The following is a 13120-nucleotide window of genomic DNA, read 5'->3' as shown; positions in this document are numbered from 1 at the left end:
ATATAGACCAGGAGCAGGCAGTAGGGACTAATTTAATTTGGGATTATGGTCAGCACGGACTGGCTAGTCTGAAGGGTCTGTTTTCGTGCTGTATGACTCTATGATGCAGCCTGGAACTTTATATGCCCCTCGATTACCTTCCATCCATGAGGGAAGATTACAAATAGAAAAAGACTTGCCTGTCCAACTTTAAGTAGAGGGAGCTTCATTTAAACCGCTGGCCCTGCAGGAGCTTTAAATGGGGTTAACGTCCCCCGCCCCCTCCCTGCCCCGTATCAAATGTGAGATAAGTTAAGATAATAGTGAGGAGTTGTGAATTTTATTTTATGGAATATGGACATTGCTGGCAAGGTTGGCACTTGTTACCCAACCAAAGTGGTCCTTGACCATTTCAGAGAGCAGTTCACAGTCAACCACATTGTCGTGCCTGTGGACTCACATGTAGGCCAGGTCAGGTCAGGATGGCAGATTTCCTGCCCAAAAGGACATTAGTGATTCAGATTAGTGAATCTTCACCAGAGTGAATGAGTATTAGATGGGTGCCATTAGATGCGCTCTTAATCCCAGATTTTACTGAGTTCACATTTCACCATCTGCCATGGTGGGATTCGAACCCATATCTCACTGTGGATTGAACTGATTCTCTGATGATTAAAGCCATGGTGCTGAGCTGCCACAATGCAGGCCTTTCCATATCTCCATTGTGGAGAGCTCGCCTGGCCCAACGTGATACATAACCATCAAAGCAACTCTCCCAGGCCCAGAAAGCAAAAAATTAACAACGAGAATTCAAGAAATAATAGAATATGTTGAATAAAGAGAAAAACAATGGCACTCCTTCATTTATCATCACTGGCTATCTTGGATTTAGTCATGGGAGCGAGACATAGTTTCTGAGTAAGGGCATTTATAGAAACCGACAGTGCGGAAGCAGGCCATTGGGCCCAATAAGTACATACTGACCCTTCAAAGGGTAACCCATTCCCCTGCATTTACCCTTGACTAATGCACCTAACCTACACATCCTTGAACACTAAGAGCAATTTAGCATGGCCAATTTACCTAACCTGCACATCTTTGGACTGTGGGAGGAAACCAGAGCACCCGGAGGAAACCCACGCAGACACGGGGAAAATGTGCAAACTCCACACAGACAGTCACCTGAGGCTGGAATCAAACCCGGGTCTCTGGCGCTGTGAGACAGCAGTGCTAACCACTGAGCCACTGTGCTACCTATTGTCCTAAATAGTCAGAGATTGGATTCAGGCCGAAGTTCCTGTTTTAAATCACTTACCTCAGCATACTCTTTATTGTGAAATGACTTCCAGTTCAACCAAGCTTCATCCAGTGAAGGTTCAAATGTATGTGCAAAGGCAACAGCGAGGAAGGGCACCAAGCAAATGGAAAAGGAGGTCTTCATTGTGTTTAACCTAAATAGAATTCACACACAATTGTCAGTGAGAGATGATCAACAACTATTCATGTACATTCCTCTGGAATGATATGCTTGAGAGAGATTACAGTTTGTATCTAATGCTATCAAATTCATAGAGTGCAGATAGAGGCCATTCAGCCAATCAAGTCTGTACCAACCCTCCCAAAGAGCATTCCACCAAGACCCACCCCATCCCTCATTTAACCATGGCTAATCCACTGAGGTTGCATATCCCTGGACACTGCAGGGCAATTTAGCGTGGCCAATCCAACTAAACTGCACATCCTTTGAACTGTGGGAGGAAACCCCACGCAGACATGGGGAGAATGTGCAAACTCCACACAGACAGCCACCCGAGGGTGGAATCAAACCTGGAACCTTGGTGATGCAGCAGTGCTAACCACTGAGCCACTGTGTTTGTGACTGCTTTGTTCTAATCTCGAAGGCAAAGAAACTCAGGCCTTATATGGTTCATTTATATTAAACAGCAGTTTCAGTACATATCAATGAGGTGGTACTGCAAGTTGTTATTGTAGCTATTGTGCCCCTGTTACGATCCCAGCTGATGGCGATACTGGACAAGTCAGATCCCCTCCCCCACTCCAACCTCTCACCCTCACAACGCGCAGCCCTCCAATCCCTCTGCTCCAATCCCAACCTCACCATCAAGCCAGCGGATAAAGGGGGCGCAGTGGTAGTCAGGCGCACTGACCTCTACACCGCTGAAGCCAAACACCAACTCGAGGACACCTCTTCCTACTGCCCCCTCGATCATGACCCCACCCCCCCATCACCAAACCATCATCTCCCAGACCGTACAGAACCTCATCACCTCAGGAGATCTCCCACCCACAGCTTCCAACCTCATAGTCCGGGAACCCCACACTGCCCAGTTCTACCTCCTTCCCAAGATCCACAAGCCTGACCACCCTGGCCGACCCATTGTCTCAGCATGCTCCTGCCCCACTGAACTCATCTCTACCTACCTCAACACTGTCCTATCCCCCCCTAGTCCAGGAACTCCCCACATACGTTCGAGACACCACCCACGCCCTCCACCTCCTCCAAGACTTCCGTTTCCCTGGCCCCCAACGCCTCATCTTCACCATGGATATCCAATCCCTCTACACCTCCATCCGCCATGACCAGGGCCTCCAAGCCCTCCGTTTTTTCCTCTCCAGACGTCCCCAACAGTACCCTTCCACCGACACTCTCATTCGTTTGGCCGAACTGGTCCTCACGCTTAACAATTTCTTCTTCAAATCCTCCCACTTCCTCCAGACCAAAGGGGTAGCCATGGGCACACGTATGGGCCCCAGCTATGCCTGTCTCTTTGTTGGCTATGTAGAACAATTGATCTTCCGTAATTACACCGGCACCACTCCCCACCTCTTCCTCTGCTACATTGATGACTGCATTGGCGCCACCTTGTGCTCCCGCGAGGAGGTTGAGCAATTCATCAACTTCACCAACACATTCCACCCTGACCTTAAATTTACCTGGACCATCTCGGACACCTCCCTCCCCTTCCTGGACCTCTCCATCTCCATTAATGATGACTGACTTGACACTGACATTTTTTACAAACCCACAGACTCCCACAGCTACCTGGATTACACCTCTTCCCACCCTACCTCTTGCAAAAATGCCATCCCGTATTCCCAATTCCTCCACCTCCGCCGTATCTGCTCCCAGGAGGACCAGTTCCACCACAGAACACACCAGATGGCCTCCTTCTTTAGAGACCGCAATTTCCCTTTCCACATGGTTTAAGATGCCCTCCAACGCATCTCGTCCACATCCCGCACGTCCACCCTCAGCCCCCACCCCTCCAACCATAACAAGGACAGAATGCCCTTGGTGCTCACCTTCCACCCTACCAACCTTCGCATAAACCAAATTATCTGCCGACATTTCCGCCACCTCCAAAAAGACCCCACCATAGGGATATATTTCCCTCCCCACCCAATTCTGCCTTCTGCAAAGACTGTTCCCTCCGCGACTACCTGGTCAGGTCCACGCCCCCCTACAACCCACCATCCCATCCTGGCACCTTCCCCTGCCACCGCAGGAACTGTAAAACCTGCGCCCACACCTCCTCCCTCACCTCTATCCAAGGCCCTAAAGGAGCCTTCCACATCCATCAAAGTTTTACCTGCACATCCACTAATATAATTTATTGTATCCGTTGCTCCCGATGCGGTCTCCTCTACATTGGGGAGACTGGACGCCTCCTAGCAGAGCGCTTTAGGGAACATCTCCGGGACACCTGCACCAATCAACCACACCGCTCCGTGGTCCAACATTTCAACTCCCCCTCCCACTCTGCCGAGGACATGGAGGTCCTGGGCCTCCTTCACCGCCGCTCCCTCACCACCAGACGCCTGGAGAAAGAACGCCTCATCTTCCGCCTCGGAACACTTCAACCCCAGGGCATCAATGTTGACTTCAACAGTTTCCTCATTTCCCCTTCCCCCACCTCACCCTAGTTCTAAACTTCCAGCTCAGCACTGTCTCCATGACTTGTCCGGACTTGTCCTACCTGCCGATCTCCTTTTCCACCTATCCACTCCACCCTCTCCTCCTTGACCTATCATCTTCATCCCCTCCCCCACTCACCCATTGTACTCTATGCTACTTTCTCCCCACCCCCACCCTCCTCTAGCTTATCTCTCCACGCTTCAGGCTCACTGCCTTTATTCCTGATGAAGGGCTTTTGCCCGAAACATCAATTTCACTGCTCCTTGGAAGATGCCTGAACTGCTGTGCTCTTCCAGCACCACTAATCCAGAACCCAGAATGAAACCTGGGTTAACACTGTGGATCAGATACTTTATTGTTTGCAGTTGGTTACCATAATATCTAGCATCAAATCAAATGAAGAATTTCCTTGTACTGAGACTAATGTGAATGTAGAACATGCTGTCACATGATATGTTCACAGCAGTTTGCATTCAAGCATTTTAAGAGAGATGCAAGCAGAAGGAAGTAAAATTTAAATAGGGCAGGATTGGAGGACACCCACAGTGTGGGTGTATATTCGTGTGCAGTATAAACACCAGCACAGAACTGATTGAGACAATGTCCTTCCTCCTTCTACCCACACAGGGACAGAGGACTGCAGGAAGGAAGGGGTGTATGCACTGTCACAGTATTTGAGCAACTTTTAGTCATCCACCTTAATATCTCCATTATGTGCCTTAATTCCTAGTTTTGGTTTGTTGGCACTCCTGCAGTTTTGTGAGTTGTTTTAAAAGGTTCTGTTCTAATATCATTGTAGTTAAAAGGTGTTCAAAGATTGAGACAAGAATCAAGTCATTATCTGAGACAAGGAAACCAAACATGTTTGGACTGGAATTACCCTTCCAATAGATACCAAACCTGCCAGAGACCAGTTTAACAACAAGGTTGTTGTCAACAGAATCTGAGATGTAAATATTTGTTGGCAGTTAGAGCATGTTTGAGACTATCAAAGAAAATGTGGCACCTTTAAAATTGGTGCTAATAAGAACAAAGTGGTTAAACCACCTTAAAATTGAATCAAAACTTTAACTGTGATTTTTAAGCCAAGTTTTTTTAAAACTAAGTCCAAATTACCCATTGTATAATCATCAATGACAGGATAGAGTGTAACAGCAGATAAAATAGTGATGGTTCTACGTCTGTTAATAATCATGGAAACTTCTGAAACAAAACACTCACTTTCTCAATAGAACCTAACCATTCTCACAAAATGCTCACACATCGTGATCTGGGCAGAAAACCTCAGACCAGACTCATTGTAACTTACTCAGTATGATGTAACATTGCAAAGAAACTAGCCTATGTGTTGTTACAGCAGGAAACCATTACAAATGGACAAACAGCAAAACCTTACAACTAACCGACCAGATTCCTGCACTGTGCTTGTAGAATGCTTGCTGGCTCTTGCAACTAAAGATAAAATCGCGGAATTATCTGAACAAATGATTGCAATGGTTCGTGCAGGCAGCAGATTTATTCATATCTCAGTTCTGAAGACTCAAAATGTTAACTCTGCTTTCTCTCTACAGATGCTGCCAGACCTGCTGAGTTGCCCCAGCAATTTCTGTTTTTGCTTCTGATTTCCAGCATCTTGTTTTTTCAGAAACCTATTTATTCCCCTGAATATTCAAAAGCAGACCATTCTCCTGAGTTAAAGTCTTCTCAATTTCTAATTAAAATGTATTTCTTGCAATGAGGATATTTTGCATATTAATAAGAACATTGGCATTGTCCATTCAATGGAGCAAATCATCCTGAGGTATTTCATGGGAGAGTTTGTTTTCTCCAGATAACATCCTTGATTAGTCAACGGTTTGCAAATCATAGTTTATGTGCTTTTTGTAACCAAGGTAGGCCCCAGATCTAATTCAGCTGGAACACGGATTGAACCCATTTGTAACTGGTCTTATATTGGACCATGTACCAACCTACGATGGGAATATAAACAGACCAAATAAACCGGCTGTCTTTTCAGTCACCAAGGCTTGAAGCTCTGGAACCGATTCTCTGCCTCCCTTTCTTGGGTCCCGACTCAGTCAAAAGATGTGCAGGTCAGGTGAATTGGCCATGCTAAATTGCCCATAGTGTTAGGTAAGGGGTAAATGTAGGGGTATGGGTGGGTTGCGCTTCGGCGGGGCAGTGTGGACTTGTTGGGCCGAAGGGCCTATTTCCTCACTTTAAATAAACTAATCTAATCTCTTTAAAATGAATCTCATTGACTAACCACTTGGTTGGTGACTTTAATACCACCTTATGGGGCTGGAGAAGTGTGATGGGGCATTTAACTACATTTAAAAGGTGCTTTATAAATACAAGCTGATGTTGTTTTGCCCCATTACAGTACTCTGCTCAGTGATAAACTGCACCATAATTGAGCTCGAGTGAAGTTCTAAATGCAACTTCTTCCTTGGATCTTAAGAAAAGGCACAGCCATTCAATCAATACCCTCAATTATACCAACGCAATGTTCCACACTCCGATATACAGTACCCAGACCCTACAGCTGGGTATACCGACCCCAGTCCCCACACCCAGGTATACATACCCCAGACCCTACAGCTGGGTATACCAACCCCAGTCCCCACAGCCAGGTATACATACCCCAAGCCCTACAGCTGGGTATACCGACCTCAGTCCCCACACCCAGGTATACATACCCCAGACCCTACAGCTGGGTATACCGACCCCAGTCCCCACACCCAGGTATACATACCCCAGACCCTACAGCTGGGTATACCAGCCCCAGTCCCCACACCCAGGTATACATACCCCAAGCCCTACAGCTGGATATACCAACCCCAGGCCCCACACTCCAGTATATAGTCCCCAGGACCCACACCCACGTATACCGACCCCAGGCCCCACACTCCGGCATAACAATACACCCTTTGCCCCCTCCCCTTATTATCCATAACCTGTACCTGATGCCCCAGTACACTACCTTAGACTTTATGTCCCACACTTGTAACCATTTAGACTTGGCACCCACTTGTACACCCACGATCAGCTCCTTTGTACTCAATGTGGCCAATGTATCAACCCAGCAGCGTACAAACCCAGTAGTGTACCCGGGGATGGGGGGCAGATCCTGGGGACAGGGACAGGGGGCAGGGGGCAGATCCTGGGGACAGTGACCGGGGGCAGGGGACAGATCCTTGGGACAGTGCCCGGGGGCAGGGGACAGATCCTGGGGACAGTGCCCGGGGCAGGGGACAGATCCTGGGTAAAAAGGTGAGGCTTTTGCCCGAAACGTTGATTTCGCTGCTCGTTGGATGCTGCCTGTACTTCTGTGCTCTTCCAGCACCACTAATCCAGACAGATCCTGGGGACAGTGCCCGGGGACAGGGGACAGATCCTGGGGACAGTGCCCGGGGGCAGGGTGCAAGGGACAGATCCTGGGGACAGTGCCTGGGGACAGTGCCTGGGGACAGGGGGCAGATCCCGGGGACAGTGCCCGGGGACTGGGGGCAGATCCCGGGGACAGTGCCCGGGGACTGGGGGCAGATCCCGGGGACAGTGCCCGGGGACTGGGGGCAGATCCCGGGGACAGTGCCCGGGGACTGGGGGCAGATCCCGGGGACAGTGCCCGGAGACTGGGGGCAGATCCCGGGGACAGGGACAGGGGGCAGGGGGCAGGGGGCAGATCCTGGGGACAGTGACCGGGGGCAGGGGACAGATCCTTGGGACAGTGCCCGGGGGCAGGGGACAGATCCTGGGGACAGTGCCCGGGGCAGGGGACAGATCCTGGGTAAAAAGGTGAGGCTTTTGCCCGAAACGTTGATTTCGCTGCTCGTTGGATGCTGCCTGTACTTCTGTGCTCTTCCAGCACCACTAATCCAGACAGATCCTGGGGACAGTGCCCGGGGACAGGGGACAGATCCTGGGGACAGTGCCCGGGGACTGGGGGCAGATCCCGGGGACAGTGCCCGGGGACTGGGGGCAGATCCCGGGGACAGTGCCCGGGGACTGGGGGCAGATCCCGGGGACAGTGCCCGGGGACTGGGGGCAGATCCCGGGGACAGTGCCCGGGGACTGGGGGCAGATCCCGGGGACAGTGCCCGGGGACTGGGGGCAGATCCCGGGGACAGTGCCCGGGGCAGGGGACAGATCCTGGGTAAAAAGGTGAGGCTTTTGCCCGAAACGTTGATTTCGCTGCTCGTTGGATGCTGCCTGTACTTCTGTGCTCTTCCAGCACCACTAATCCAGACAGATCCTGGGGACAGTGCCTGGGGACAGGGGACAGATCCTGGGGACAGTGCCCGGGGACTGGGGGCAGATCCCGGGGACAGTGCCCGGGGACTGGGGGCAGATCCCGGGGACAGTGCCCGGGGACTGGGGGCAGATCCCGGGGACAGTGCCCGGGGACTGGGGGCAGATCCCGGGGACAGTGCCCGGGGACTGGGGGCAGATCCCGGGGACTGGGGGCAGATCCCGGGGACAGTGCCCGGGGACTGGGGGCAGATCCCGGGGACAGTGCCCGGGGACAGATCCCGGGGACAGTGCCCGGGGACAGGGGGCCAATCCCGGGGACAGTGCCCGGGGACAGGGGGCAGATCCGGGGACAGTGCCTGGGGACAGGGGGCCAATCCCGGGGACAGTGCCCGGGGACAGGGGGCAGATCCGGGGACAGTGCCTGGGGACAGGGGGCCAATCCCGGGGACAGTGCCCGGGGACTGGGGGCAGATCCCGGGGACAGTGCCCGGGGACTGGGGGCAGATCCCGGGGACAGGGGGCAGATCCTGGGGTCAGTGCCCGGGGGGCAGCTGAGGGGCCTGGATGCCCCCGGAGCCCGTCCATTCTGCCCTGAAACTCTTGCATTGCTCCGGCGGCGCGGGAGCTCGTTCGGCCCGTCTTGCCTGGACCGGCTCCTCAAACACAAAAAAAAACCCCAGAGTGAAAAGGAGCGGAGTGCTCCCCTAAAACACACAGCATTCTCCCAGAGACCATACCCCCCTGTGAAACCCTTACCTCTCTCTCTCTCTCCTGTGTGTTGCAACCTGCTGCAGACACTGGCTCACAGTCAGTCACCAGTTGCCGGGTTTGAACACTCTCTCCCTCTCTCTGTGTGACTCCTCCCGAGCTGACTCGGCTCCCTGGGATCGCTGTGCGCTGCTCTTGCGAAATGTTCGCTCCCTCCACAACCCTTGGTACGAAGATTCCTCTTTCTGACTTGGCCCTTGCCCGAAGTTGTCCCGAGTACAACCCGCTGGTTCCTGTTTCATTTTCACACACAGACTGCGTTAACAGGAAGCCCCTGAGATTTCTTTCTCTCTCTCTCTGAGAAACCTTCAGATTCTGATAATAACGAAAGGATTACACTAACTGATGTACCGAGAAAAAAAAGAAACATAAAAATTGAAACAATTAATTTCCATGCCATTTTTTTGTGCTCTCCCCACTTTAATTCAAGAGTCTGTAAGTCACTCGACACCACTTTAAATTCCAAATTGTGGTAAATTCCAACAGTGACTCGGATGAATTACAGCGAATAGTCATTCCCTGTTTTATATTCAGGGAGGCCCTCAATGAGTTGGGTCTTACAGCTGAAAGACACTTCAATCGATTCCAAGATCCGACCATCTAATCCCACAGATCCCGCCCTCCTTGTCAAATTCAATGAAACCGGGGTACGTGAGTTTTCCCGGAGTCTGTACAGCTGCACCTAGAGCTGCACAGTTCCAATAAAGGCGAACTTCACCCTGGAGATCATAGAATCCATGGAGAGACAGCAAACTAATGCTTCAGGTCGAGGTGACTCTTCTGAAGTTAGCTTGCTCTCTCACCCTGGATGTCTGACCCACTGTGACCTCTAATTCTCAGGGTTAACACAGACAAATGGGACTAGTTTAGTTGGGAAAACCTGGTTGGTATGGACACGTTGGGCCAAAGGCTCTGCTTCTGTGCTGTATGATTCTATGACAAAGCAAAGAGCCAACTTCAGGTCTACCGATAGCAATGAATTATGAGTCGACAACTCTGCTCTGCTGTACTGAGGGTACATGACCTTCAGATCAGTGTTCACCTCCTCAGTACCACTTTGGTTCCTGCTGTTCTCGATAATACTCCTCAGAGCAGCTCTCTCCCACTTAGAGTCACACAGTCAGAGAGATGTACAGCACAGAAACAGACCCTTCGGTCCAACCCGTCCATGCTGACCAGATATCCCAACCCAATCTAGTCCTACCTGCCAGCACCCGGCCCACATCCCTCCAAATCCTTCCTATTCATATACCCATCCAGATGCCTCTTAAATGTTGCAGTTGTACCAGCCTCCACCACTTCCTCTAGCAGCTCATTCCATACACATACCACCCTCTGTGTGAAAAAGTTGCCCCTTAGGTCTCTTTTATATCTTTCCCCTCTCACCCTAAACCTATGCCCTCTAGTTCTGGACTCCCTGACCCCAGGGAAAAGACTTTGCCTATTTACCCTCTCCATGCCCCTCATAATTTTGTAAACCTCTATAAAGTCACCCCTCATCCTCCGACACTCCCAGGAAAACAGCCCCAGCCTGTTCAGCCTCTCCCTGTTGCTCAAATCCTCCAACCCTGGCAACATCCTTGTAAATCTTTTCTGAACCCTTTCAAGTTTCACAAAATCCTTCCGATAGGAAGGAGACCAGAATTGCACGCAATATTCCAACAGTGGCCTAACCAATGTCCTGTACAGCCGCAACATGACCTCCCAACTCCTGTACTCAACACTCTGACCGATAAAGGAAATCATACCAAACGCCTTCTTCACTGTCCTATCTACCTGTGACTCCACTTTCTGAATGTCATTCCTACCATCTGCCCTGCCATTAACTCCATGATTCAGAATAGATTCCACTTCCATCACCCCTTCAAACTGCCTTAACCTCCAATCAGTTTGACTTTAGAGTGAGATGTCAGCTTTACATTGGCTCAGGAGGGTTTCTGAAGGTTTCAGAGCTACCATCACAGCTTTGTATAAACCATTTCAAAGCACAGAGCCCCTACAGCGCAGAAAGAAAGAAAGGCTTAATAAGCTGGGACTTTTATCGTTGGAGTGTAGGAGGTGGAGAGGAGACCTTGCAGAATTATTATAAAATCATGAGGGGTACAGATAGAGTTAATGGTAATTGTCTTTTCCCTATAATGGGAGGATTTCAAGATTGCGGGCACATTTTTAAGATGAGAGGAAAGATTTACAAAAGACATGGGGTTTTGTTTTTACACAGAGTTTGTGTGTGGAATGAACTCCCTGAGGAAGTGCTGGACGTGGGCACAATTGCAATGTTTAAAAGTATTTTTGGATAAGTACACGAATAGGAAAGGTTTGGAGGGATATGGGCCAGGAGCAGGCAGGTGGGACTAGTTTAATTTGGGATGATGTTCAGCGCGGACTGGTTGGATCAAAGGGTGTGTTTCTGTGCTGTATGATTTCCTATTCTCTGAAGATTCCCATGCAGACCCAGCCACCTCATCCCAGCATTGACAATAGATGATTGACCTCTCCTGATAATCCTACAGATCCCTAGCCTTCACATTCCCTAGAACCTGTGAACAATTTAGCATGGCCAGTCCACCTAACCTCCACGCCTCTGGGAGAAAACCCAGACACACATGGGAAGAACATGTAAACTCTAAATAGACCTGAGGGTAGGATCAAACTTGGGTCCCAGGCGCTGTGAGGCAGCAGTGCTAACCACTGAGCCACTGTGCCACCCTTGAAATCCTCTGATGATGATTGGTGACAAACTTCAGCCAACAGGAAAAAACTTTTCTAGATCTTTTTGTGTAATTGTGCAGCCTCGTAACTGAACACAGCTCTCAGATGCCATTAAATAAATGAGGTGTTTGAATTATCCCTCTAGAAAAGGCTGCCCTAATGACACTGCTTTGCAATTGCACTTGAGTCTTGTGTAACTTCTTCAGTGCTGTTTCAGACCTGCATGGGTTCTCTCTCAGGTCATATCGATTTTGCTTACATTTCCCACCAATTCACAGCTTCGAATCAGTCGGTGAGGTTGCTAAAGTTTCCAGTGAGAGCAGCTCGAGATGTTTTCTCACAGCTCAGCTTGTGGTCCCAACGGCTGCTGACTCAAACTATCCCATTGCCGATCTCGAAGTCTGCAGTGTGTGATCAAAGTGAAATGGGTTTTCAATCATATGATGTATCAGCAGACACAATTTTTCTTTTATTGCAAAACAAAGTTCACGCCCGATCTATTTTAAAGAGGAAGTTTATCTCATAAGATGCTGAGGTTCTGGTATTTTCACCAATGTAACACAGCATTTGGTCTCTTTCTCATCCCCAACATCCTTGCTCCTTCTCATCACTGGGGACTGTGCCTTCAGTTGCCTAGACCCCAGTCTCTGGAATTCCCCTCTCCTCTTCTTTGTCCCCCTTTACAATGCTCTTGAAACCTACTTTTTTGATGAAGGTATTGTCCTTGGATATGTCTCCTCCTTTAGCTCGCAATTCAAGTTTAATCCAATGAAGCATGAGGCATCCTTGAGACACTCTCCAATGTTAAAGGGGTTTGAGAAAATTCAAGTTATTGTTGTTGTGTCCTACCCAAAGCCCAATGACCTGAACTGAGCAGTGTTGATGTTGTAATTATATCCAGCACCCCCGATAAAGGGCTGTTTATGGTGAAGTGAGTGAGGACGGCATTGGCATCAACCATAATTCTCTCAATATCCATAACACTCAATGTCGGTGGCCATTTTGGTTTCTTCATTCAATCACAGGACGTGGGTATCACTGTTTGGGTTTCTATTGCCATCCCCAATTGCTCAGGAGATGGCGCTGGTGAGTTGATTTCTTGAATGACTGCAGTCCTTAGGGTTCAGGTTAGACCTGCAGTGCTGTTCGGACGGGAATTGGAGGGTTTGGACCTAACAATGGTGAAGGAATGGCAGGCATTGGTTCTAAAGCAGAGTAGTGAGTAGTTTGGAGGGGAACAGGTAGCTGGTGGTGTTCCCATGTATCTGCTGTCCTTGTCCTTCTAGCTACAGGGACAAACCACCTCTGGAGTGTCCTGAGAGGAGATTTCTGAGGGGCCTTTGTGTGGTTCTTCCCCTGGTTGGGTATTTCCTGGCACCAGCTGGCCTCTTTGTGAGGAAGGGGCAACCCGGGGGAATGGGAGAGGACCCAATAGCTGCTGCAGATCTCTGTGTGTCTCCAGCAGACTAT

At 49.9% G+C, this 13120-nt stretch overlaps 1 protein-coding gene across 1 annotated transcript in view; it reads right to left on the bottom strand.

The window, feature by feature from the left end:
- LOC140494521 (procathepsin L-like) overlaps nucleotides 1-9517 on the bottom strand; it is a 36571-nt gene extending 27054 nt beyond the window's left edge. Inside the window, exons 1-2 of the mRNA XM_072593785.1 lie at nucleotides 8927-9517; nucleotides 1295-1430 (exon numbers count right to left, since the gene is read on the bottom strand). Of these exons, the coding sequence (XP_072449886.1) occupies nucleotides 1295-1420 (126 nt within the window). The 5' untranslated portion in view covers nucleotides 1421-1430; nucleotides 8927-9517. The remainder of the gene's footprint in view (nucleotides 1-1294; nucleotides 1431-8926) is intronic.
- Between the last annotated feature and the right edge of the window lie 3603 nt (nucleotides 9518-13120).

This window comes from Chiloscyllium punctatum, chromosome 24 (assembly GCF_047496795.1).
Source record: "Chiloscyllium punctatum isolate Juve2018m chromosome 24, sChiPun1.3, whole genome shotgun sequence".
NCBI classification, from domain to species: Eukaryota; Metazoa; Chordata; class Chondrichthyes; order Orectolobiformes; family Hemiscylliidae; genus Chiloscyllium; species Chiloscyllium punctatum.
Note: the sequence above shows the minus strand (reverse complement) of the source record. Positions and strands in the feature narration are given on the sequence as shown.